Below are 25,541 nucleotides of genomic sequence, written 5' to 3' on the forward strand. Positions count from 1 at the left end.
CAAGGCAAGGCACAAGGCGTCAATGGACCCCCCGCAACAGTCAGGTTAGGTGGACGAGAGAACTTGCAGGGGCGATGAGATTGGGGGGGGGGGGGGCACTTGGGTTCTAGCTCGAGAACCGGGGACAACGCTTTTCTGCCGCGGTCGTGCCTGTGGACTGTGCGCTGTAAGAGGAATTATCTGGGAAGAGGATCGTGGGCCCTTGCGCTGACGGGTAAGAGAGGAAGAAGAAAAAGACCAATGGGGAAGCCAAATCCTACAGGGAGGAAGGGCGAGTAGCAGTCGAGGGGCGCGGCGAGGCGAGGCGAGGTGAGGATCGAGGATGAGAATCAAGAGGACACTCGACCTGTAGGGATACCCGCTCAGTGCACAAGCCGACAGACAGCACTACCAAGGTATGGCCAGTGCCAGTGTGCCCCCCGGCACGCGGTACAATAGTACTAGTACTGTGGTTGGGGAGGGTCTGGTGGGATGGGTGGGTGGCACCAGAGAGAGGCCCAGGGGGTGGGGAGAAGACCCGCGCTCTACCCAGACGCAGTTTGGCAGTATACTCTGTAGGGACTGTGGTAGTAGCACTATAGGTACGGCACTGATATACTAGTACTTTTACTAGTATGTACTGTATTGCAGCCATGGGTAGCGACTTCCTTCGAGGATTGAGGTACATCTGCGGTGCGCACAGGACCTAGACTGCCACGGTATCTGGGTACATCCATAGAGGACCCCCAGTTAGCCACGGGCCGGGACCACTCTCAGGTCCACTCCCCATGTGTCGCACACGGGCTCGCTACCCGCTCGCTCGTGCCCTCAGCGGGCCCAGGGCTGTTGCAACCCAGAAGCGGAAGGCCAGACAAGGCCGTGAGGGGGGGAGGGGGGAGGGGGAGGGTACTCGAGCTCAGCGTCGCTGCCGGTGAGGCGGGCCCTGTACAAGCCAGGACCTTGCGCCCTGCTGCTGGGTTCAGGGGATCATCAAGGTAGGGTCTGGTCTACAGGGGGGAGGGGAGCGGAGGGATCATGCAAGCACCCTTGGAGAAGTGCAGCACATACCCACAACTCCATCGTAGCTGCTGACTGGGGTGTATCATAGTACTACAGTATTTTCGTGCTCTACGTATTACGTTCTTCTCCCTCCCTTCCTCCCTTTAGTTTCTCTTACTCTTGGTGCCTGTTCATTTATTGTGAGGCCTATTCTTTGACTTGCCCCCTCCACCAGAACTACTTCTTACGCACCTTTCTTATTTCTCTTCCGTGTCCCCTCAAGTGTGCTCGTGCGTCAGCAACGAAAGATGCTTCTCAGCAGACTAGTCCCTTCGGAGTTGGGATCTGCACCGGCATGGGCTAAACAGAGAAGGCATGCCGCCGAATACACACATGGGGGACACATCCTACTACTATGTACAGACTAAGTAGGGTACTCCGCAGTGCACGTTACCGCAGACGGGGCAGGTCACCAAGGGCAGGAGTCGGTGATCCCCTCTCCTGACGAATAATATGTACATTCCCAGCGTAATCGTATTATTTCTCTACTAGTGAATAATGTATACCGCGATCTCGAGACGATCCAGGCCGGATCGAGTGTCTTGTGTGTGCAACTCTCTTAGCTACTACTATTGTCTGACTCTATTTATGATATTTTTTCAGGGCGGCACATGAGCCACGGCACGTGTGGCTGGCTGTCGCATTTAGGGGGGGGGGGGTGTGGGTGATAGGGCCTCAAAGGCGCATGAAGCGGTCGAGATGCTTTGCCTTAGCTCCCTCTGGACCCGGCATGGCAACTGTGTGTTAGTGGCCAATTTAGCCCACAGGGCCCGTGGCACGCCACGAGCATGTCGCATGCCAACGTCGCGCCGGCCCTTGCGAACTGAACTCAAATCATATCTCACCTCTGATCTGATTTGCCCATCTGGCCCATGCTCCAGCCATGCAACCCCCCCATCCCGCGAGCCTCTTGGGTTCCACCTCAAGTCAGGATGAAGAAGCCGACGTGCCAGGCTCATCACCGGGGGTGCGAGGAAGGGGGGGGGTGGGTGGCAGGTGGCTCTTCAAAGTGTGTGCGTCGCATTGCGTCGCATCGTATGCTGGTCCCATCTAATGGGCCAGTCGAACTGCCCTTGTGGGAAGGCACAAGTCCAAAAGAGCCCGCTGGCTTACTCACGCTTACGTACCGTGCAAGTATGGAGTGCAGGCAGAATTTCACCTCATGTCTTGGCCTAGGACAATCTAGCGAACGGGAGGGGGGAAGTTTGACCAGTTTCCTTTCTTCCTAGTTCCCGGATTTGTTTCGGTCTGTGTGTTCTCTGCAAAGGACCGACCTTCCCTCCCCCCTAGACAGTACTTGACGCATCCGTCGAAGCAGACTCATGCAGACAGCTTAGACTCACCGAAATCTTTATTATTATTACCCCCGTCCGACCAAACCATCACAAACACCGAGGCTCGGAGCATTTTACCTGTCCTCCTCGTCCTCATCTCTTTTTCTCCGCTACTGGTCTTGGCTCCGGAAAGGGAACCGTCCACGTACGTACACCCCACAAAGAGGCCGAGCTGTAAGCCAAAAATTGAGACAGGATTATTGCGAACATGGGCAACAGAACACTAGACGGATTCTGGGGTATATCGATAACAACATCAATCAACCTGTTTTTCTTCCTCTACCCCCCCCCCCCAAAATTCTCGTTGTACCTGCCCAATGGGGTAGGTCGCTGCTTATTCAGGTGTCCCGATAAGTACTGTACAGCGTATCGTTTGGGGGAGGAGAGTGATTTATATTCAGTACGGGCATATAGCCTCAGACCATTCATACCATCATAGTAGGTAATAATTCTACATGTTACCATAGTAAGTGGTGCTACATAGTCTTGTTGCTATGAGCACCTCAGATCTCTTGGTAAGTTCTAGGCCTGTGTTCTAAGGCCTGTGCTCCATGGAACATCGCCAACCACCCATTGCTGATCGATCCATACTAACTGGCCAAATTAATCGTCAGCTCGCGTCGTATCACTTTGTGCATGCTTGATACGTGTGCTACGGTACGCAGGAATCGCCCAGTCCCTCTCTTAACGCTGTGCAACATTTCGCAGGATGGTGACTGACCACTAAAAAACCCTTCTCCCCTCCCATTCATCCCCCAGGGAGATCTCATGCCACTAAACGTGGGAATAGCGCAGATGGCCCCTGCGACCATGCTGGCCTGCTGCAGCCTGCTGTCATTGCCCCCCCCCACCCCCTTGCGTCTGCCTACATCGTATGCATGGCTTGAACTGCCGTACCTGTCACCATGTACATATTGTAGTGCACACAGTGAAAGAAGGATAGGTCGACCAAAGCGCTCTGGAGATACGTCTGCCCATATAACACACCAATCATACATGAGGCAAGGGAGCTGTGAGCCCCCAACAGAATCGACAAGATCCATGTTGCCCGCTTTAACTCACAAAGAACTGATTGACTTGTGTGGTATTCTGGATGTGGAGAGGGAGATACTATGGACAGTGTATGAGTGTACGCTAGGCCGGGTAGGCGAGAGCTGTGTGGCCAGGCAGGGTCAAGGCGACCCTGTTTTCTCTCTCTATTATCCTTTCGTAAACTGTAAAAGTGTTTCCGGTCTGACTTGAGCTCGAGCCAAGTCCTTTTTTCCCGTCCGGCTCGCCAATCGGTGTCAGTCTTCCGACAGGGAACATGTGCCTGGTTCCGTCTAAAATTTCGCCGAGGGGGATCTGGGATCATTTCCCCTTCCGGGCTACCTTGCCATCGCCCCTTGCGGCACCGAGTCAGATCAGCTCTGCCATTACCAGGTGCCAGGACGCCCTGCGAGTGTGCTCTGTGGTGCCAACTGAAACCCCCTCCGCCTGCCCTCGAATCCTTCGGGGCTGCGGTTCCAACCGTTATGAGCTGACAGGTAAGTGTGTGTGTGTGAGAGAGAGAGAGAGAGAGAGAGAGAGAGAGAGACGCGGTCACTGGCGCCCATGAGCAGAAACAATGCCGGAGCTTTGGCCTCAGGACGACCACATCTTTGTACCGATACTGCCGTAACGTCCCTGCCGACGACGACCCTCAGTCAGTAAGACCTCGCACGGCTGATAAACGATTCCAGCGCCCAAATCCGGCAACCTCACGAAACAGCTCGTTCGTCATTCAGGATCATGTCGGAGGGAGCGAGCTCCTCGCCTTTGCCACCGTCGCAGGCAACCGGCCACAGGACAAGCGAGAAAGGCTTTCCCGCCCTCAGCGAAACGCGTGACACTCTGCCGACAAGTTGACAGGAGTCCGGCTCGCGTGCGCTCAGCAGCCTTCGTCCGTCTCTTTACTTGTCCTACCAAACCACCAGATCGTTAACACGACGACCTGGCAGGATCGCAATGCCTCTCTATCTCCCAGCGTACACATATGCTGTACGGCCTGTTGAACCCTTGGGTTGCACCCGATCGATGCCTCCCGCTCTGTCACTGCGATCGAGTAAAATGTGGCTGGTCTAGTATTTTGCATACTCTTGCCTCCTTTCACCCTCTTGTTTTCTTTCTTCTTTTGGTTAGTCTTGGGTCGTTGTCGCTTTGGCGGCAGCCTTTCCCCCCTTTCGCCTCCCTTTCTCTTCGTTCTCCCTGCCCACCCACTTCCTCCTAAGTGACAAATTACCTGTCAGAAGCAACTACCGGGCCCAGGGTCCCTCTTTCTCTTTCTATTTCTCTGGCGAAATCTGGGGAAAGCACTTGTTGCTGTGCTGAGCTTCGTAACGCCGAATACAGTGTGACGGCTCATCAGCCAGCGTCTCCGCTCGGATGTCCAGCTTCATGAACGGCGCCCCCCTTGCCTGCTTCATCCAAAGATCTCAAATGGACTGGTCGGTTCCACCCAACGTCCAGGGTGGTTTTGTTTTCGAGGTCGGCGAGGCAAGCTGCACCGTTGACGAGAGAATGAGACCATTGTCCCTGTCCCGCGCGCGCTTTCTCGTTCATATCGGACCGCCGAGGGTCTGGCACTCATTCATCTCTACATCTGCTACTTCACCACATGGTACGTATACAATGCATATTCCGTGTTGCTATGTACTATTATTTTATACATAGCAGCAGCAACCACGACCAAGCCTACCAGGATCGTTGGCGCCGAGCGTTACGCCACGTGGAAACTGTGACCCAGGATGCCTGCGAGCCTGTGCCTTCCCTGCGTTGTACTGCGCTACGATGCAATGCGATGCTATGCGCTGCACTGCACTGCACTGCACCGCAAGTCCACCCTGACCCAATCACGGTGGCCCCAAGTGGCCCCCCAATCTTTGCACGCACGCACTCGATGTCGCCAGCCAGGCATAGAACAAAAATTAGATCTCTATGCAGTCATTGTTGGCCTTTTGTCTGCCATGCCTGCCTTGGTAGTTTATTTGCATTGACAATGCACCGTGTGGTCAAGCCACACAGGCTTCGTACGCATTGCCTGTGATCACCGCAGCTGTTGACGCACATCCAGAGCCACATGGCAGCATGGCTCCCCTGCCCCACGCCTGCGTGAGCATTTGTTGACTTCTTGTTGCCCTTGAAGCCTGGCCGAGCACTGGCTGCGGTCTCCGAGCTAGCTCTGCCACGTTCCATCTGATCAACTGCTGACACGCGCACGAGGTCTTTCCCCGACCGAGTTCTCGCGGACGAGAAGGAGGATACTATGGGAAGGCTCACACCGCCTGCACAGAAAATAGCAGGTCGATTGAGCAAACAAACCCGGCGCCAAAAAAAGCCAGTGGTAGAAGGCGACCGATGTCTAGCTGAGGTCTCCCCTGAAAGTAATGTCCGAAGCGCAGATGACCTCGACGGCCTGTGCCACCAGGGGCTGGCAATGATTTCCTGGATGGCTTCCCCTCTGATAAGGATTTTTTCTTCTTCTTTCTTCTCCCCTCCCAGTCTCTTTTCCATTACGGCCGCTGTACAACATGCAACGCCTTCGGCTTAATCGCTGCTTTCAAACGCAGGGGAACTGGGCTAGCCTATCACTGCATGTGTGCTACGGCCTAGGCTGAGACAAGGTGAAATCTCGACCGGATGATGGTCGCAATGGTCGCCGACGCGGAAAAGGCTCTCTATACTCTCCCGCGATGATCAGCGACGCGTGGTGATAGTGATCGTGTCTAGCCTGCCACGTCTTGATCATCTTCCTCCCATCAGGCTCATGTTTAGTCATATCTCTCTCGTGTGACACTGCGTTGCGTGGCAAAAAAATAAAATAAAAAATTGATCAGACTTGTGAGAAGACATTTTTGCCAGCCTCTGGTTTGGGATGAACGCAAGACTACTTGGAGAAGTACCTACTACTGCTATCTTCGAGCCGTAGAAAAATGAGACATTCATTTACATGCGGTTCAAGGAGTACCCTTCGGATTTGTCTCGCATGTCCATGAAGGTGATGCCGCCCCCTGTTCCTGTGCCTAGCCTCTACGCCGTGCATCTTTGATTGTTGCTCTAGTCGAGCATGATTTTCTGGACCTATGCCCTTGTGGTGCTCATAGATCTATGCCGTGTTCGTGAAAGCTGGCCAGGGAGAATACATCCACCATGGGTAGTGTAAAACGGGAATCGCGTAGTATTGATAGTTGAAGCGTTTTGCACGTAGGTAACATAAACTAAGAATAAAGACTAGAAGGGGGAAAAAGAAAGAAAAGGGGGGAGGGGGGCTCTGATGTGGATTAACCGACCCTCATACAAGACTTGAAGCTATAACCTCCAAAGGAAAGACGCGCTGCAGGTGCGGCTAGAAGGTCTCCAGACCAATTCCGTGGCCCAGTTCTCAGAGTCAAAATCGTATCAGTGACAGCACTACGAGACAGTGTCGTCGATTGTCCAAGCCGAAGAAGCAAAAATGGCCCAGCCTCGAAGCTTTTACCGCCGGGAGCCTCCGATCACCTCTGTACGAACTGTGACGGACTTCGGGACTCGTAGAACTGGGGGGTTTCTTCTTTCTAGAAAAGAAGGGGAGACGGGCCAGCTGACTGGTCAGTACACATCTGAGTATGCGACGCACTATACGATTCCCCAATAATCTCAGCAGCAGTTGTCATGCTGAAGGCACAAGATTCGATGGCTTTTGTTTCTGTGATAGCCCCCCGCCAGGCCGCAGCCCGCGAGACAAGGACCTACAGCCGCAGGCCAAAGCGGGATCGTAGCCAAAGTTTATGAGCGCCAACGGCGCAAACAATTCTATTACATGGGTATCAAAAGTAATTCAGAGGTACGCACCGCCTTTCACAGCTCGGAATGCTCTGGCTCGCCGTCTCTGCCCGCAGCCCTCATGCCCTGCCTCTGATCCTGCAACCTCTTCCACAGCTCCGCACTCCAATGAGCCTTCTCCGTCCTGTGGAGCTTTGCGAGGGTCTTGAGCTGGAAGTCCCAGTCGTGGTCAATGTCACCGGGCCTGGGCCACACACCAAGTGTCGCCCCCATGCCCTCGTCCAGGAAACTGTCCATTACCAAATTTGCAAGCTTCTGTTGCGCAGGCACCAGATCGGGCCTCTCGAGCAGTAGGACTCGTAGGACTCCATCCATACCTCCATTGGCGAGGAATTCGTCGCGGATAGTCGGGCTCTTGATCAAGCCTCGCAGCGCGGATGTCTTGGCCTTCGTGAGGCTGAGTCGGTTGCCTTCAGCCCTGGTCGCCTCTCCGCTCGCGGGGACCTGTGGAACCAGCATGTTGAAGACTGCCTGGCTGAGCGGACGATCTGTTCCGGGACACTTTGCCTGGCTGTGTTCCGGCCATGAGCTCTCCAGTTCTGCGAGAGCTTTCTGGTTGTTTTGTAACGCCGAGCCGATGATAGATGCCGCATCTCCAGCCAGCGTAACAGCCTCCTCGTCCACATCTCTGGCGAACACATCCTGGCTGCTCATCATGCACAGTAGTTCCTTAACGGCCTTCGGATCCTCAGCGATCTTCAGTCCATAGTAGATGTCGTGAGATATGTCCTTCAGTATACTCAGGGCTGCATCGACTGGTCGGTCAGCCAATGAGAGTGTCTTGAGGACCGTCAAGGAGTCATGAAATGCCTGCGATTCAACCTCGGGTGCCTTGATCTTGCCGATTGGTTCGTAGGCAGGCGCCCCCTTGGGAATCTGTGCACCTTGATCCACAGAAGATGAAAAGCCTTCTTGCTCGACCATCACCACCGCTGAGTCTACAGGTAGTCCCTCCAAGGCCGGATTTTGCTCGTTGGGGTCGTTGATCTTGGCTTCTTTCCTGCCTGTGCTGACATCGAGCCTGACATGGAGTCCCTGTGGTATCTCTTGCCCCTCTCGTACAACTTGAAAGTCCTCGGTCGCCTGGAATAACCTTGGATAGCAGTCCCCGGAATCATCCGGGGAGCATATCAAGTCCTGCCCAGCCTGTTGTTCCCTTGCTGCGGCTGCTTCTCCCCCGAGGATCTTGTCTTTTGAAGCTTCAGCTGGCTGGCCAGATCCAGAGACGCTGACTGCCAGCAGAGCGAATACGAGGAAGACGAGGAATGCAAGAGACGGGCCGGCGGTGAGGTCGGAGAAGAGACGAGGTCTATGCATCTTGCTGATATAGATGGACCAGACGTCTGAAACTTCTCAAAAAAAGATATTCAGCGAAGTAGAAGTCCAATAGGTGGACGTCGGGTGTCCAGGAAGAAAAAAATGACGGCCAGAAAGTAATGTAGTGAGTAAGTATGGTGGCCAGAAGAATATTCAAAATTGAGGTTGCGCAAGAGAAAAATAATTCTTGAACAGTGTAGATGACCTGGGCTTTTCCATAGTTCAAATGTTGAATTGAAGCATTAAAATATAAACCTCAAGAAGCAGCCACGTATTCATCATATGAGTGACTCAACCTATAGAATCTCAAAGAAAAGACAGATATCATCATTCCTGGCCGACTTCGCCTCGCCGCCGTCCACAATCTTTAGCCTACTCCATACTACGGTACCATAGCAGCTGCTGGCACAACTGGCCTAGAGGCCACCTGTGCGTGAAGAACCAAGCCAGGGTTAGGGCTACAAAGGCACAATTTGCCAGTGCCGGCCGAAGGAGCTTCGCTGACCAAGGGCGACACCTGATTCGACAGCTTGGGCTCTCTCTAGACTGATCCGACACCGCTGACTAAGCCCATGAACCGCCGAGAGCTTCGGAGCCAACATGGTTCACTCCCCAGGTTGTAGACACCCCAGAGACGGATAACCAGCCAATTGACACCGCCAACAACAGAGTCAAGATGCTGGCAGTCCGACAGAGAGCGACCTACGTCGCCCGAAGGGCTCAGCCAACAGCGCACGCACTCCGACCCGCTGCGCGATTCTACGCATCCGACCACGGTCACGACGCCCACCACGATCATCATCATGCCCCTCAAGTCGAGGAATCGCCTGGAGTACGTGCATCGACGTCTCACCCATAGATTCAAGTGCTCTGTTCTTCAATGGGCTCCCATCGGATTCGAAGCTGACTGTAAACTCGGTGTAGCTGGGATTGTACTTCGCCCTCGGCGCCTTAGGTCTCTCTATGTTCACCTACTCCATCTCGCGGCCGGGCAAGGAAGGCGAGGCGTCTAAGCTGTCCCAGTGGATCGACAGCTACCGGGCACAATCTCAGCAGACCTGGGAGCAGCGGAATACCTTGCGTACGGATCTCAAGGAGCAGGCAGCGGCCGACAGGCACCTGTTCAACACGGTTGAGAAGTCAAAAGCGTTTGATCTGAGGACGCCCGAGTACGTTTGGCAATGCCCCCCCCCCCTCCTTTCCTCTTCTTATTGCAAAACAGCCTCTTTATATTTCTGGATATGTATGGTCTTGCCTGCTCTCATAGGACATGAAAGCTGACGTCTCGGGATAGACTCATCAACTCGGGCTCCCCGCACAATGTCCCTGCGGGCCACTACGTGAACCTGGACTATCTCGTCGAACATTACAGGAAAGAGCATCTAGAGGAAGAGGAGCGGAAAGCAAAGAAGTTGGCTGAGGCCAAGAAGGCGTGAGGCTTGGGCGGCGTTGAAAAGCCTTTGTATTACACCATTTGGTCATCCAAAGCAATAGATTATGGTCAATTTTCTCTCAGATTTGCACCTGAGCCTCGGCTTGGTATTTCCGGATCATCCAAGAAACCTATCAGATGGCCAATGGGACGTCTCTTGCAGCTGCCTGTTTGTAACTGGGACGTAGCATGCCAAGGGGTTCATATAGACACAGGAGTATCCCGTCCATCCTCTACGGCATCACTGCCATTACGGAGCCGTGTAGGATCAATACTTCGGTTCTGAGCACGAAGCACTCAACACATGTACGCTCACGAACTCGGCGATCATACACAAAAGGCCTAGCGAATGAACATGACCATTTTGTCCTCTAGAAACCTACAAAATGGACCGGGGCGGTAATCATGTAGGTGTTTATCTGCAACACGTTCATGCCCAAATTCTCGGATTTTATTTCAAGTCGATCTCGTCACGGATATACGGCGCATAGCATAGAGAACCACGCCTTCGAGGACATCATAATACAACGCGGTGGCCGTGAGCCCCTTTCATACTTTCAAATGCACCGTGTGCTTCATTCCATTGCTACCTTGCTAGGTAGTACCGGCACTGCTGTTCCAAGCAAAGCCGAAACCATTCGCCGAGACCAATCGACAAAATGCAAGAACCCCGAAGAAACCGCATCCATTTTGAATTTACTTGAGAGGAATGAAACGAGAAGAGTGGGTGGCACCGATACCAGGACGACCGTGCTTGACAGGCTTGCTGTAGGATGCGTTAGTAGATGTACCACCAACATTCTTCATTTTCGAATCGCAGTGCATCCTGTAAAAGGGTCCAACGTACTAAGAGATCGAGAACTCAGCCAGGTAGTGGCCAACCATCTCGGGCTTAATCTCCACCTGGTTGAACTCCTTGCCGGAGTAAATGCCAATGACGCTTCCGATCATCTCGGGGACGACAATCATGTCACGGAGGTGAGTCTTGACGAGGTCGGGCTTCTCGTTGGGCTTGGCCTCCTGCTTGGCCTTGCGGAGCTTCTTGATCAGGCCCATGGGCTTGCGCTTCAGGCCACGGTTGATACGTCTGCGGGCACGGGCGTGGACGACATCACGGAGCTGGTCGGAGGAGAGGTCGAGGAGCCTGTAATCCAATCAGAGCCTTGGTCAGCCATGATACATTTTCTCCGTTGATCTTCTCTGTGGGAGCCCGAGAGCTTGTGCGTGCTGCGATTGATGGTTCTTTGGGGCCAAATGATGGACGGCAATCGTGCAATAAGAGATCTCGCCTCTATCGGAGAAACGGAAGGTCGGGAAAACGTACTGGTCGAGGTCAATGCCGCGGTAAGAAAACTTGCGGAAGGTTCTCTTCTTCTTCAGCTCAGCAGCCTCCTCGGCATTCTACATCGTGGGAGAGAAAAAGTCAGCCATTATCGCCGTCATCGATAGCGGTGCGCGTGGTCAAGGGTCGTAGGAGGGGTGGCGGAACGGGAGCAATAGGTTGTATCACATACGTATTCGGTGTCAGCCATGATTGCGGTTTGTCGAGGGTATCACGATTTCGCTGTTCGATGGGTTGGAATCGAATAGCGAAATTTGGATATGATCAGGTCGCCTGTCGAGAAGGAAGGAAAGTCAAAGTGGGACGGCTCTCGTTTGATTGACCAAGCCAGCGGAGAGAGGGCTAGGGCGAGGCACGGACGCTAGCTGCACCCAAATTTTCCTCGTAGTGTGCGCCCTGCCTTGAGCACGTGCACGTGACTTTTGGTGACTTCGGATTTGGCCAAAGCTCAGAAGACCGGTATCCAAGGGTTAGGGTTCAGACTAGTTGCCCCAAAACACGGCTGCAATAATCATCCCTGCCTTTTCCAGTCGCTGTGACATTTATAGATACTAACTGCGACACTTTGTTCATACATGTCATCACGAACCAGCAGGAGGATCTCTTATGCAGTAGGTGGGTATTTTCCTGGAGGAGGATGCGAAAGACAGATAAAGGATTTGGAAAACGGACTCTGAGCCTATTTATTTGGGCATCCTACACAGAAGATATCTTCCACGGTCGTCCCTCTCACTTGCTCTCGTGATACTCCATGATGGCTGGGAGCACTTTAGCCCACCTTTCCAGGCTCTCCAGGCGCCAGACCTTAGTCCGATCATAATACTCCTCAAATTGCGGCTTTCCGTCGTCAAACTTGAAAAAGTCCATCTTGCTTTTCAGATAGATGTGGACGTCCGGCTGGACCAGCCAGGCTCGATCCAAGGTCCCTCCGCGCACGAATTTGATATGCGGCCCGAAGCTAGCGTACTCCGTCCAAACGGCGTTAAAACACATCGGGCACCGCGACACCGTCTGTATTTCGCCCGATTCTTGCGGGATGCGCGCCCTGATCAGTTCCGCCCCTCCTCCATCCTGTCTTGCCGCCGAGGCGAACAGATCGGGTCCTGCTGGGGGGATAATATCCGGCGCTGCTTTGCTGGCAGGTACCGTCGCCGGCGCCGGGGGCAGGACGGAAAGGTTCGACGCTTCGATGAGTAGACCGATCGTGAAGGCCGTGCCAGATTCGCGCTGGCACGCGGTGCAGTGACAGCAGTGCACAGCTAAGGGAGCTGTTTCCAATCGATAGCGGACATGGCCACAAGAGCAACCGCCTTCCATTGGGAAGGCAGAGGGATTGTTGGCATAGTGAGGATCTGGCATGGCGTGTACAAGGAGGATGCCCACTTCGGAGTAATGGTGCGATACGTTATGGATATATGGTGCGCGCGCGCGTGTGTGTTAGGGCATAAGTCGAGAAAAACCAGGAAGTGGAAGATGAGAATCTAGGCAGGATTTATAAGAGCATGAACATGCAAAAGGAAGGGCGCAATGCCTTAGACATGGACCGCGACCTTATTAACAACCGGGAATTGTCATACCGGGCATGGGCTGGCCCCACCTCCAATGGGCCTCCTACAGGACTCCAAACCGTTCTATACGGACAGAAAACACGATAGGGCTCGTTGCCGGTCGTGCTGTGCCGCATCTAGAGTCCCAGAAGAGTGCCGATGGCTGATTCGGTCTCTGGTGGACGGACGTCTGCGCTGTACTACACAGATCTTAGTCTTCTGGGACATCTTTAAATGCTAGATTGACTTGGCAAAATTCATTCTGACCATCGACCAACACATGCGTCGTCCATGCGTGATTTTGGCAAGAGGAAGAACGTCGAACTGGCGATTCAAAGAAATTCCATTGCTACTACTATGTAATGATGTGATGACCATCGCCTAGGTGGGGCCGAAATGTGCTCCGCAAAAGAGTGTAGTGGATACCGTATGCCGTGACAATTTGAGGGACTCCGTAAGCCATAGGTAACGCTAGTTTGTGAACAAAAGAAACCTAAAACCTCGGTCGTGACGTGAGCTGGTCACATTCCTCGAGAAACCGATAAATGCCCTGCGCCGTTTGTCAGTCAGCCATTACCGAGGAAAACGAAGACCAAAGTCGTGACAAAATTTTCAGAGAAAGCAAGATCAATCCTGCACAAGATACTCTAAAGCAGAATTGAGACCTCGACATGGGGGGTGTTTCCGGGAATATTCTTTTACCTCTACTCCATCAAAATCTTCCGAAACATGTTCCGCAGAGCTAGGAAGAGGCGGCGAAATGCTCTCATAACCCTCCTCACTCAAAACTTCAAGCGGGGGTGCCGATAACCATGGGTTCTCCTCGATGTACTGGTCGAAAAAGGCTTCGTCTTCCTCCACAGAAGATAGCTCAGACAGATGCGACCTCACGGACCCACCCGGAGACGTGAACGTTTCCTGATCATCTCCAGCACCCGGGGCGAGCGGGAAGCAAAGGGCCATGGGAGACCCGTAGCTGCTATCGAAGTCAACATCCTGGCGGACAACCCCTCGCTGGATGCCAACATCATCACACAGCCTTTCCACGGTGTCTGCGTCAAGTCCAGGGAAGCGCACCCGCAGGGTGTTGTTCTTCTCCAGCGCGATGGGCAAATCTCCCAATGCGACCAGCCTCTTCAGATCGTTCATGACAGCGGCGAGGTCCTTCAACTGGCGCGCGAAGTCGGTCGACAGGACGTCGAGGAAGCCGTCCGTGTTCAGCGTCGAAGCACCAGACTTGAGCCTGGCCTCGAAGCTGGACGCGGCCGCCACGGTGGCGGCAGCGGAAAGAGGGCCCAGAGCCGTCACGGTGGGGCTGATGTGGAAGTCGATGAAGGAGCCTGGCACGAAGCGAGGCATACTCGCCAGCTTTGTAGCTGCGGAGTCGTGCAAGACACTGACAGACTTGTAAGACTTTTCTCCGTTGGGACCGAATCCATCGAAGTGGGCCCTCTGGCCGGACAGCCAGAAGGCGCGCATGGCCTGTGAAACATTCTGGACGACTTGTGCCTGGGAGGCAGGAGTGTGGCTGAAGTAACGCTGTCCTCCAAGGCGTCCCGAACCCGGCATAGCATAACCACCGGCGGTGCGGGGCAGGGTGCCACCCGTGAGATTAGGTCGAAGAGTGTGGGAGAAAGGAGCCCTGCCAGGAAACTGGGCAAAGGCGCGACCGACGGTCGTCTTGGCGAATGCGGTGCGGTCGATAATTGGGGCGAAGTGAGTAGCGTCGCCGCGGGCGGTGCTGATGAATCGACGAACGGCGGCGTTCAGACGGTTATAGGAGGTGGTCGAGGACCAGCGGGCACCTCGCTTGGACTGGCGAAGAAAGGCAGCGGGATGAATGGGCTGTCGCGCGGAGCCGGTGGCGCGGACGGCGATGTGCTGAACCTCTCGACCGAGAGGCTGCGACAGTTTGCCCTGGATCACTTTGGAGACCTTGGCGGTGGATGCGGCGACCTGTCGTAAGGCGCGCATGACCACGGGGGCCAGCACCCCTCCTGCAGGAGCCATGATGGTTGTCGTCGAATCTCTCCTGCAGATGCAGAGAGGGATAGCGAGATTCAACAGACAGCAGCGATTTGTTTGTTTGGGAGAAAGAGACAGCGATAGCAACGTCAAGAAGACAAGGGCGTGAGGGGCCGGAGGTTACATATGCTCCCCGTCACGGCTCCCTCACAGCAGGGACCCCGACTTACCCCGGCATTTGCCACCATTCGCCACGGCTGTGGTCGGCAGCTGTAAAAACAGCTCCACAGCCTTAGCGAGCACAGCCACAGATCAGCTTCATGTATTTGCCTGCCAGCTGCAGCTCAAGCCGCTGCTACAGCTCTACCCAGCTCAAGCGCCGCGTCAGTTTTTCCCTTCCGACTCCACTATCTCCTGCTCCACCTCGAAATTTCCTCGACTGTCAAAACCAGAGCTACGCCTACCATCCTCCTCGAGCTTCCACACTTGACTCTCCTTTCGCTTTCAACGTCCCGTACGTCTCGTTCTGCGACCCAAGGTACGTCAGGTTCTTGCTACTCATCTCGCGAAACCACTGCTGTGACGAACATACACGAACAATCCAAATCTTACAAGCATCCATGGGGACTCTTTTTATCTCTAGAATTACCCTGAGCAACCTACCCCCCTCACACATTTTCACCCATTGAGACTTGTGTGGCTACTGGCTAACGAAGTCAGCAGACGAGAGTCTTGCCTCGCGACCGCTCCTCTGCCTGGTGCAGGGATGCCAATGCCTGAAAACACGTCCTCATTCAAAAAGGTTTGTACCCTTCCTTGATATTATGTGCCCTCCCTCTCTCTGTCTGTGTGATGATACAATACATCAAGGGATTCCTCGAACCGAAGACCAATGTGGACTACATGTTTCTATAAGTTTCAGCCTTGTCTGACTGGACGAAAAAAATTCACAAGACTATCACAATTAGCTTCTACCATCCACGACGTGCCGCTAACGATGATCGCCGACAGGTACTTTTTCCCGCCGTCTTCCACGTCCTTACATCCCCATGAGCCATATGACGAAATTTTGAACGAACGGGCGGACAGAATGAGGCTCGTTCGGCTCGTCTCGTCAAAGCAGGGCTGTACACCTTGTGAGGCGTATCCGAACGGGTCATCTTGTTGAGACTTCGTCACCTGATCAATGCTCCTTGCACCGTCTTTCGGATGCGCAAATCAGAGTAGCTGTGCGGTTTGGCTGACTTTGAGCATGACAGGTAAACATAACCCATCATCTCAGCCAGCATTCCTTGAGCAACATGATGAACGTTATTCACACTGTTTGATCTGTGCCTTTGGCCGGAAATGAACATACACACACCAAATCTGATTTAATGAGGTTCGTTCACCTCATCTCAACACTGATCCCGATCTCTTGCTAACTATTGTCGCAGCCTGACAGCTGTTCTGCCTCATCAAGCTTCGTTTTACGCTTCTAAATCGACCATGGGCTGACCACACTGCATGACAGGTAACAAGTACTTGCTAATGCCCTCATTCATAGCTATGTTAATCCCGTAAGTTCGCTCAATTCTTTACCGTGGCCCTGAACCCCTTTCGGATGATACCCATTTTACTGCTGTTTTACACTGAGTTCATCGTGACGATACAAACCTTTCACCTTGGAGAACTGAGAAGGAAATCTTGTTCACTCTAATACTTCTGGCCATCTCACCAGGAATAAAGCTGACGAGTTCGCCCAAGCAGTTTCTTTGCGCTCCAATCTGCCGGTACGCGTTCGTTCTGTGTACTCTAGTATAGCCTATGAGAAATATACATCGTCTATGCGGCAATATCATCATTCCCAGCCACTCTATCTCTATTTCATACGTGCCACCTTGTGTTACGTAGTTTTGATGTGCGCAGCACATTACTCATTTCTTCAATTGCAGCCTCGCATTCCAGCCTACGATGCACCTGAGCAAGTCCCAGTCACCCTCTTGTCCCACCCAGTCGGTGACTACGATGCCCGTACCGGCGTCTCCAACATCCAACTGGTCTGGGCCCTTACCATGCTCAGCATGGCTCGTGCAAAGATATTCGATAATGGACGGGTTGACCTTGGCAGCGATATTTTCGGGCCAACAGCTGGCGTTGAAAAAATTGCTGGCGCTCAGGAAATTGACGAAGAAAGGAGTAGGTGTCGTCTCGGAGGCCGGATTTGAAATGCCAAACTCTGCAAGAGTCTGCTGGCACGCCTTCTCGAGATGGCGTCGAGCCATGTCGATCTTCTTTTCGATATTGGTGCTCTGGCTCACTTCATAGAAGTCCTGCACGCGCATCAACCCACTTCCCGTCGGCTCATCCGCACAGTTATCGGGCCAGGCAGCCGCATCAAGACCCCAGTGCTGTAGCGCGTCTTCCACGTTAAAACGTCGGATCAGGACGAGCTTGCCCCTCGCCTCCCCCAGGCTCGGTATTCTCGGCTCCGTAAACCACCTTCGCGCGTCGTCACCCCCACAGTAGCGCTTGAAGAGGTGCTGGGAGAGATGATGATCCGAACCCCTTCCAGTGCCTTCCCTCTTGATGCTCATCAGCAAGGCCTCGGAGGGGTTTGCGTCCAGAAAGGCGTATAGGTCCTTCAACATGTCGCTGAAGTACCTGTTCCCCGTCAACGAGATGGGGAAGACGCTATGCACCAGCGCCAGATCGTCGTTGTCCTTGTTCACGCTGACCCGAACGTCCAAGAAGCGTACTCCGTTGTCCAGCTGCTCCCGTACAGAAACTGCCTGGCACCGCACCGACGGCAGGGCCACGTAGCATGTCGGGCTGTTGTGCGTCCCGGGAATGGACAGCATCGACAGCGGGTACTCGTCGCGCAGCTCGCCCATCCAGCTCTCAAGCGCCGCGGAGCTGAAGATGGTCAGCTGCGCGCCCGAGACCGTGTACACAACTGTGAGCTCCAGGGGTGCGCCGTCCAGCCTCCTCATCACCTGGGACCGCGCGCTGGGGCCCGGGCAGTCTACGACGTATCTGTACTCCGTCCCGGGCGTCTGGAAGGTGAGGCGCAGCACCTCGTGGCCGACATCTGGTGCAAGTATGCCCGTCTCCTTGGTCTCGAAGGGACCTGCGATGATATCCTTCACATCCTGCCGGTCGTTAGGCTCTTGACCGTCCTTGGGGTGTGGGCGTGACGAGTTGGCCGAGGCGGTGAAGAGACCAGTGACGATGCGACCCAGCTTGGCTAGCCCGCCACTTTTGGGTGATGATCCTCCGTATCGCTCTATGGTTTTGAGTTCGAGGGGGTTGATTGTAATGTTCCGGATGCTGAGTGTGGCCATTGCAGCAGCACCGAGTGCTTTGTGAGCGTCTGCTGGCGAAAATGCTCAGAGAAGCCTCACCGCTTCCACAGCAAAGCTATAAGTACTATACTATATCGTATGGCTGCGACTCCGAAGTGTCTCTGCAGGCTGCTCCCACTTGACCTCCCAGCCAAACTCTAAGCAGTGAGGCCTGCAGATCAGCTCAGTCTCGGGTCGAGCAGCGATTCTTTGGGGGACAATGGAGGCAAGTAACTTATTCGATTCCAATTCGCGCCTGGCCGACTCTGAGTTGGTGATTTAAGGGTGTTTCTTTCCAGCGGCCATTGGCTACTGGGGGGCTGCTACGTAGTGGGGCCGCCTTTCTTGGCCCCTAACCCGCTGAGACTGGTCTATGTTAACTAGCTGGACATATCGATAAAGGGTGACTGAATCTAACCCCGAATACTGTATGCTAGTATCTGATGATCGGGCTGTCGGTTGAGGCAAAATGCATAAAAATAAAACAAAATTATAAACACTGAAAGACACCAGGCTGTGGGGAGCGATCGGGTACACTATGGAGAAAAGCGGAAAAGTCTGGTTGGGGCTTCTAACTTGTTCAGTTTTCTCGAGGGTGTATTGTTCCTTGGAGATTAACTCATCTCCCTGGACTTGTCCATTCTTCGCAGCTAGAAGTAGCAGAGCACAGAGAGAAAGCATTGCATCATTACCAGTGTCGTGAAATTCGGAGCAGTTAGGCTTATAATTGCCACATTTATCCGAGAACTCCACGCAAAATGAAGCATTGTCCAGAGTCAAGATGAACATCTAGAACAAGAGGCAAGAAGACGTAACAGATATGGTACAGGTATCGATGATGGGCAGTATCGGTGTTATACTAGAAGTACTTACACTTAGAAGGCGTAGAATCCTAATATAAGCTTCTATATTATAACCGACTAAAAGATCTTTTTCTAGCTGGTTAGTATCCCCGAACACCTGATCTAGTTGATATGGAAGGCAGGAATTCTGCTGAATAATACGTACTTTCTCTATAAATCAAATTAGATAACGTCCTCAGAAAGAAGAAGAGAAACACAAATCCGTTGATACTTAACCTGGGCCAAGGACAAAAAGAGGTTAAGGCGTAATCGCCCAAGTTTGTCTTCTACATGTACGAAGCGAATATCTCGGTTGTCAAGTCTGGCGAAGTCTAGTTGCCAGATGCTAGGTTGGAGTCGAGGTTTACTGTGAGGTGAGCTCGATGGGGGATATATGGGAGCGAATTCCTTGACAGATGTGACGAGTCTCAGCTTGCTGTGGGTGACTGAGCTGGCATCTGACTAAATTAGCACAAGGTATAAAAGGACCTGTCTCCTCCAGTTTCAACATGTGCCTTCGCCGGACGGGCCACTTCCCGGTAGCAGCAGACGAAACCTCTGGGGTCAGATATGCCATGAGGCTGTGGTGAATGTCTTGAGATGGGGAGCGCCCTCTACGCGCAACAGTATGAGTCCTGCATCGAGTAGTGTGACAAATGAGATGATGAGGCACTGGTGCCATGCTACTCGAGGCTTATCCCCATGCGTTTTGAGAGCGGTATTCAGATCATCGATAACAGTGACGCTCTTTCAAACTAAAGATGGATGAGCACAGCATCGTCGTAGCTTGCTTGATGGTAAAGGCACAACGTATAAATGAGAGTTGTAATGTATTATCCTTCCCTCTAGTAGCAAGTAAGGTGTTGCGCCAACATCGCTAAGGAAGAGTCGCAACTCCAGGAATACCAAGCAAAGGAGCCTAATTCTGGGCCCCAAGCGATCATCAAGTTCGTAGTTTACCATACAAAGCCCCAGGCCTTATGAACACTAAGACGCCATTTACTTCAAAAGCCCCCGGAGTCCCAAGTTTCCATCACCGCAGGCCTACATGGCTTGTGTCAAGTACTGGTGCTGGCCCTGGCCATGGTATTCTGCGATGGATATCGACGGCGCCCCTCGTCACTCGCCTCCTCCCCGCTCTCCTCTGCGCGACGACGCTTCCCAAGCACTGCCTTCATGACAACGTCTTCACCACCCATAACATTTCCCTCACCGTTGACCTCAATGCCTGCCTCGATCTCGATCCGCAGCGGCCTGGGCCGTCCCTCCTCATCGATCATGGGAATCCCGCCGTTCTCAGCCGCTTCGCTCTGGCCGATGGTCCTGGTGACTGTCTCGGCGACCAGCCTCGCGCTCTCGGCCGGGTTCGTTGGGATGCTGATGATGTTCCCACCACCAGAGACCCTGATCGCCGTCGAGATCCGCACAGTGACGGTGGAGTGGTTGCCGTCGTCATCTTCGTCGCCGTCGCCGTGCCAGCCTGAGTTACGACCCGGATTTGCAGCGTTGACCGTGACTTGACGGGGGAGCAGAGCTGCAGCCCGTGGGTCGCCAGCAAGGCGAGCGGCAAGGTAGGCACTCATGCCAGGCATAGGTCGGCGGGGAAAGTAGGCTGGTGGCGGTGTTGGGGGGCCGCGCGATGTATTCTTGGGTAGGCCGGTTAGGGGATCAGGAGAGGAGTTGCGAGGTGGTGGTGATGCCATATTCTGCGACAGTGGCGTCTTGTTGAGGAGGTGGAAGGTGCGAGTGAGAGGGGGATTTACGAACTGAGAAACTGGCAGGATCGCTGCCTTGAGAATTTTGGGGGCGGGGGGGCGTTTGGCGCTTCAAGTGTATGGAGGTAGATATGTGGCTACAATATATGTGATCCGAGACACGACTTGGCGATGATCCATAGACAGCCTTCTCTTGGGACACCTTGGTTGTTTTAGGGGACTTGTTTTACTGATATTGATGAGAGTGGAAAGTGAGAAAAGAATCAGACCAAGTAGCAGTTTATAAAATTTATTGGGATCTGCTCAGGTGTGGCAGAAAGGAAGGAAGAAGATGAAGAATAAGAGGGAAACACAGCAGACTAGTGAGACACACAGGTCTCACCCTGGCAGTTCATGATTATATTATGACCCAGACAGGTATCCATCTTGACAATATGTAGCCTGGTCCAGTCTGATACCAGCTAGTGGTTATTACTGTGGTACGTGCCCAAAATGGGCATGAATTGGACCATGTCGTGATGAATGACCAGCCCAACAAGAGCCAATCAAGATATCTGCAGAGGCAGAAAAATTGGAGTAACACTAGACAATGGTCAGAAAACGAGACCTGTGAATGGGTGTGAATAGGACGGGAGATGGAAGAATGAAAACATGCTTTCTTATTGTGCTCCCCTTTGAGAAGCATTGTGGAGAGAAAAAGTGGAGACACATGCTGTCATGGCGCAACGATACACGCCTCGCCCTCCTATTCTGTTCCCTTCCGGGCAGCTGCTGCCGTGCCCGGGTCTTGGAGTATTCGTGTCGTATCATGCGTGGTTCTTCGATTTTCCCCCAAGGAATGTTGCTGGCAAGGGCGCTTCGAGAGCTGACCAGAGACAAGGGAAGCTGGTTGGCAAGACTAGGCTCTTATCAGGCTCATAGCTGGCGTCTCTGGCTCACGGGCTCACGGTAAGTGACCAATAGGCGGGACCAAGTTAACCAGATGATGCGCCCACTGTACTTTGGTCGACATACGGATGAGGCTGACTGTCGTTGTTTGCTCCTGTGCCCATAGGCGACTGCCACAATTCCTCCTAAGGCGTACGCCCCAATGGACCTTCACACACACACACTCACACGACTATTGCATTGGTCATCAGTGTTGGCAGACCTGGATTGTATATTGTCATTTCCAAATACTCTCCGAGTCCCAAGCCATTAAAGCAAGTGCCGTCTCAGGCCGTCGGAACCAAAATGGTCGACAGCCTCCTCTAGCCACTTCGCTACCTTCCTCTAGCCACTGCATCCCGTACCCTTCAGGCTTCATCGGCACGCAGGAAGCAAAGTATGTTGAAATTCTTTTGTTTCCCCAAAACGCCGATCGTAAATGCCCCGTTGAGTGGTATCTTATCTTGTAAATGCCAGCCATGTCTCTGTTGAAAGACGCCGCTCCCAATGGATCTCTCTCCCTCTGTGAATAGCCAAGCTAGACGGAACCAATCCCGAACAAAATTTCTTCGCAACGCCTAGTTAGAAATTCTCGATGAAAATAACCCTACCCAGGGTCGAACCGCCCAAAATCAGGTTTGTTGAGAACCGAACGCCTCTTTTCGTCACTTGTCCTGCGTTCAAAACATTAATGTGTACCAGGCAAAACGGCTCAACGCGTGAGCCTTTTGCTGTCAAGTCATGTAGTTAAAAGCAAGCGGGAAAGACGTTGAATCTTTCCGGCTGTATTGCGAGGCGCCTAGTACTTGAGGGCCTTGGGCTTCTCCCAGCTGAAGCTCTGGTTGGTGCCGAAGTGGCCGTTCTTGGCCGTCTGGTAGTAGATAGGCTTGGCCAGATCCAGCTCCTTGACGATGACGCCGGGGCGGAGGTCGAAGTTGTTGCGGATGATCTCCACGAGCTCGTCGTTGGACTTGGAGGAGGTGCCGTAGGTGTCGACAAAGATGGACAGGGGCTCCGCGACACCAATGGCGTAGGAGAGCTGGACGAGGGCGCGGCGAGCGAGGCCAGCAGCCACGAGGGACTTGGCGACCCAGCGGCCCACGTAGGCAGCGGACCGGTCCACCTTGGAGAAATCCTTACCGGAGAAGGCACCACCACCGTGGGCACCCCAGCCACCGTAGGTGTCGACAATGATCTTACGGCCAGTGAGACCGGCATCACCCTGAGGACCACCGATGATGAACAGGCCGGAGGGTTGGATCTGTGTTTTTATGACTTGTCAGTATACGAAGCGTTTGTCACACACACAAGAGAGCGAGGAGGAATGTTGGTGCAGGGCGCGCAGACGTACGTGGTAGATGGTCTTGTCATCGAGGTACTGGGCGGGGATGACCTTCTTGATGATCTTCTCCTTGATCTCCTTGCGCAGCTGCTCGGTGGTGATGTCCTCGGAGTGCTGAGCAGAGACGACGACGGTGTCGACACGCTTGGGTACGACGGCACCGTTGTCGTGCTCGTACTCAATGGTGACCTGGGTCTTTGTGTCGGGCCGCAGCCAGGGCAGGGAGCCGTCGCGGCGGGCGGCGGACATGGCAGCGTTCAGCTTGTGGGCGAGGAGCAGGGTGAGGGGGAAGAGCTCAGGGGTCTCGTCGGTGGCGTAGCCGAACATGATACCTTGGTCACCGGCGCCGAGCTCCTCGAGAGCCTTCTCGTAGTGCAGGCCCTGGGCGATGTCGGGAGACTGCTGCTCAATGGCGACCAGCAGGTTGAGGGTCTTGTAGTCGAAACCCTTGGAGGAGTCATCGTAGCCAATGTCCTTGATGGCGTTGCGGACGACGGTCTGGTAGTCAAGCTTGGCCTTGGTGGTGATCTCGCCGAAGATCATGATCATACCAGTCTTGGTGGCAGTCTCGCAGGCAACCTTGGAGAGGGGGTCCTCAGCCAGGCAAGCATCCAGAATTGAGTCAGAGACCTGATCAGCGATCTTGTCGGGGTGGCCCTCGCCGACAGACTCGGAGGTGAAGAGAAATCTTCCCTGGTTGTGGTGGGAGGAGCCATTGACTCCGTTGGTACCGTTGGCGGCCATTGTGTATTGTTGTTGGGGATGTGGGAATTGAGTGAAGAAAGGAGAACTGCCCGACTAGAGTCAGCAATTGCCTATTGATTTGTGAAGTACGATGCTGCGTTCGTTGTCTTCGACACGGCGGGATGACGAAAGGTGCCTGGGACAAAAGGAAACAAAAACGCGAAGCTGGATGGATGAGAGGGAAATAGATTTGTAGTCGAAGAGAATGGATGTAGGGGAAAGGAAGAAGATGATCGTAAATCCCTGGGCACGGAGAGGGAGGGAAAGTACGGGAAAAGAGAGGGGAGGGTCAACACGGTCGACCAAGGTTTCGGAATTTTTTTGAGGAAAGACAAGCTAGGGATGGCGTGCTGTCGGGAGGTTGGTGACCTGACTGACCTTTTTTTTTGGCAGTCTGAGCGTCGAAGAAGACACAAAAGACGAAGGAAAATACTAAGAGACAATACAGAGACGACAGGCAAACAGAACAATGCAGAATCCCCAAGATGATGGAAGGTTGAGATGAAGAAGAGGTGGTAGGGAAGGAGGAGAAAGACGAAGAGGGGCTGTCATGCAGGTGGGGGAGAATTTATTTGGGCTCAATCGGCGTCGGATGTACAAGCGGGGAGTACAATTCAGTACAGGAGACTATTGACTGCTACCAAGGCTCTGGGGTATGGATCCAATCTTGTTCTCCTCTTGAAGGGAGATGGCGGTAGAAGACCCAAGAGCTACAAAGACAGAGAGAAAAAAAAAGAAGAAAAAAAAAAGTCGCCGAAGGCCGGCGCCGGGTAGATTCTGCCATACAGTACTTTGGCAGTTGCCCCTTGGCCCGGTCCCCCTTCCCCTCCCTGTGGGTGTCCAGTACTTTTACCCTCACCAAATTGTGCTAGGTCCTTCTTGTACCCACTACTTTTCGAATAGGACCGCGCTCCTTGTCAAGGGCAGGTCTGTCAGCGCTCGACGCCCAGTGTTATTTACTCGCTGGAGCACGGGGTCCTGGGCCCCGCCTGGGACGAAGACCTCAGACCCGCAGAGATGGCACCACGAGGTTAGCGAATTGGCATTGCAGTACGTGCATGCCTCAAGTTTCTAGTGGACAAAATTTTTGTGAGGAATTCATGTGATGCAACTGTAGATGAACATGAGGTGAACGGATGATGCGGAGTAAAATTGTTCACGACGAGTCCCAGGCGAAATGAAAGCCCGGCCCTGTCGTTCCTGGAAAGCCAATGCCCAACAATCTGGGAACAGCCTGCTATACAACGTAATACGAAATCATATGTACCCAGCACATAGACCACTCGGGGTCGGGAAAACTCCGGTAGCGCTATGAAGGGAGTATCTTGCAGGAGATTATTTGAGAGCAAGTTCCTTCCCCACCAGCATACAAGACGGCAAATAGCAAGCAAATAGCAGGAATTGCACAATTTTCACCTGATCTATTTGTCTCTCCTTCTCTCCGCCCTTACTACTTGAAAATCTACTACGTAGAGATAGACACCTGGGCGGCTGGGGGGATGGGGGAAGATCGTGGTGCCGAACCATGGTATCCTTTACCTACAACACTACGTGTAGCCCGAGCCTAACCGTTGCGCTTTAGTGGTGCCTCTCAGGGGTGTGCCGTACTACAGCAGTGCTGGCTATGCGTGCATGCCCACCAACGATAAGATAAGAAGCTTAATGGCGGGGCATGCTCACCATAGGCGTACCAGGCCCAAAAAATTCTAGGTGGACGTCACCAGCATGTGTACGGTTGCGCACTCTCACCGGACCACACCTATGATATGAACCTCCAATCGACCACCTTTCCTCCCTCCTCCCCGCCTAGACTGTAAAAAGTATCAGCCAACCC

At 53.5% G+C, this 25,541-nt stretch overlaps 8 protein-coding genes across 8 annotated transcripts; 1 reads left to right on the forward strand and 7 right to left on the reverse strand.

Annotated features, from left to right (window-relative positions):
• Positions 1 to 7,292: 7,292 nt before the first annotated feature.
• On the reverse strand, positions 7,293 to 8,357 carry M406DRAFT_16040 (uncharacterized protein; the record flags this gene model as incomplete). The annotated part of the gene is made up of 1 exon (XM_040915403.1): positions 7,293 to 8,357. A coding segment is annotated over one exon (1,065 nt), but the record flags the coding sequence as incomplete, so codon positions are not given.
• Positions 8,358 to 9,194: 837 nt separating this feature from the next.
• M406DRAFT_355219 (uncharacterized protein) lies at positions 9,195 to 10,063 on the forward strand. The gene is given in 4 exon segments (XM_040923113.1): positions 9,195 to 9,226; positions 9,239 to 9,360; positions 9,453 to 9,697; positions 9,823 to 10,063. The coding sequence occupies 4 exon segments, from the start codon at positions 9,205 to 9,207 to the stop codon at positions 9,962 to 9,964; spliced, it is 531 nt and encodes a 176-aa protein (XP_040780185.1). The 5' UTR covers positions 9,195 to 9,204; the 3' UTR covers positions 9,965 to 10,063.
• A 331-nt stretch (positions 10,064 to 10,394) lies between these two features.
• Positions 10,395 to 11,582, reverse strand: M406DRAFT_355221 (ribosomal protein S19). Its single transcript, XM_040923114.1, has 4 exons — positions 11,475 to 11,582; positions 11,285 to 11,361; positions 10,808 to 11,104; positions 10,395 to 10,726 (listed from the first exon to the last, which is right to left on the reverse strand). Exons 1-4 carry the CDS (start codon positions 11,490 to 11,492, stop codon positions 10,657 to 10,659), a joined length of 462 nt encoding a protein of 153 aa, XP_040780186.1. The 5' UTR covers positions 11,493 to 11,582; the 3' UTR covers positions 10,395 to 10,656.
• A 449-nt stretch (positions 11,583 to 12,031) lies between these two features.
• M406DRAFT_52535 (uncharacterized protein) lies at positions 12,032 to 12,661 on the reverse strand (the record flags this gene model as incomplete). The annotated part of the gene is made up of 2 exons (XM_040924482.1): positions 12,032 to 12,373; positions 12,473 to 12,661. 2 exons carry the CDS (start codon positions 12,659 to 12,661, stop codon positions 12,032 to 12,034), a joined length of 531 nt encoding a protein of 176 aa, XP_040780187.1.
• A 681-nt stretch (positions 12,662 to 13,342) lies between these two features.
• On the reverse strand, positions 13,343 to 14,940 carry M406DRAFT_350110 (uncharacterized protein; the record flags this gene model as incomplete). The annotated part of the gene is made up of 2 exons (XM_040922524.1): positions 13,552 to 14,940; positions 13,343 to 13,399 (listed from the first exon to the last, which is right to left on the reverse strand). Exons 1-2 carry the CDS (start codon positions 14,857 to 14,859, stop codon positions 13,343 to 13,345), a joined length of 1,365 nt encoding a protein of 454 aa, XP_040780188.1. The 5' UTR covers positions 14,860 to 14,940.
• Positions 14,941 to 16,730: 1,790 nt separating this feature from the next.
• M406DRAFT_337486 (PLC-like phosphodiesterase) lies at positions 16,731 to 18,137 on the reverse strand (the record flags this gene model as incomplete). Its single annotated transcript, XM_040921261.1, has 1 exon — positions 16,731 to 18,137. One exon carries the CDS (start codon positions 18,135 to 18,137, stop codon positions 16,731 to 16,733), a length of 1,407 nt encoding a protein of 468 aa, XP_040780189.1.
• A 1,900-nt stretch (positions 18,138 to 20,037) lies between these two features.
• Positions 20,038 to 20,571, reverse strand: M406DRAFT_327620 (uncharacterized protein; the record flags this gene model as incomplete). The annotated part of the gene is made up of 1 exon (XM_040920235.1): positions 20,038 to 20,571. The coding sequence occupies one exon, from the start codon at positions 20,569 to 20,571 to the stop codon at positions 20,038 to 20,040; it is 534 nt and encodes a 177-aa protein (XP_040780190.1).
• Positions 20,572 to 21,834: 1,263 nt separating this feature from the next.
• M406DRAFT_355226 (uncharacterized protein) lies at positions 21,835 to 24,415 on the reverse strand. The gene is made up of 3 exons (XM_040923115.1): positions 24,087 to 24,415; positions 22,973 to 23,755; positions 21,835 to 22,882 (listed from the first exon to the last, which is right to left on the reverse strand). The coding sequence occupies exons 2-3, from the start codon at positions 23,705 to 23,707 to the stop codon at positions 22,421 to 22,423; spliced, it is 1,197 nt and encodes a 398-aa protein (XP_040780191.1). The 5' UTR covers positions 23,708 to 23,755; positions 24,087 to 24,415; the 3' UTR covers positions 21,835 to 22,420.
• Between the last annotated feature and the right edge of the window lie 1,126 nt (positions 24,416 to 25,541).

Source organism: Cryphonectria parasitica, assembly GCF_011745365.1.
Source record: "Cryphonectria parasitica EP155 unplaced genomic scaffold M406scaffold_2, whole genome shotgun sequence".
Classification (NCBI taxonomy): domain Eukaryota; kingdom Fungi; phylum Ascomycota; class Sordariomycetes; order Diaporthales; family Cryphonectriaceae; genus Cryphonectria; species Cryphonectria parasitica.

Excerpts from the sequence above, each read along its gene's own strand:
- M406DRAFT_355219 (XM_040923113.1), top strand. The coding sequence starts at position 9,205 with ATGCTGGCAGTCCGACAGAGAG. Across the intron at positions 9,361-9,452 it reads AAGTCGAGGAATCGCCTGGA|CTGGGATTGTACTTCGCCCT; the intron begins GTACGTGCATCG and ends AACTCGGTGTAG. Across the intron at positions 9,698-9,822 it reads TTTGATCTGAGGACGCCCGA|ACTCATCAACTCGGGCTCCC; the intron begins GTACGTTTGGCA and ends GTCTCGGGATAG.
- M406DRAFT_355221 (XM_040923114.1), bottom strand. Across the intron at positions 11,105-11,284 it reads CGCGGCATTGACCTCGACCA|GCTCCTCGACCTCTCCTCCG; the intron begins GTACGTTTTCCC and ends ATTGGATTACAG. Across the intron at positions 10,727-10,807 it reads GCTGAGTTCTCGATCTCTTA|CAAGCCTGTCAAGCACGGTC; the intron begins GTACGTTGGACC and ends CGCATCCTACAG.
- M406DRAFT_355226 (XM_040923115.1), bottom strand. The coding sequence starts at position 23,707 with ATGGCCGCCAACGGTACCAACGGAGTCAATGGCTCCTCCCACCACAAC. Across the intron at positions 22,883-22,972 it reads ATGACAAGACCATCTACCAC|ATCCAACCCTCCGGCCTGTT; the intron begins GTACGTCTGCGC and ends ATAAAAACACAG.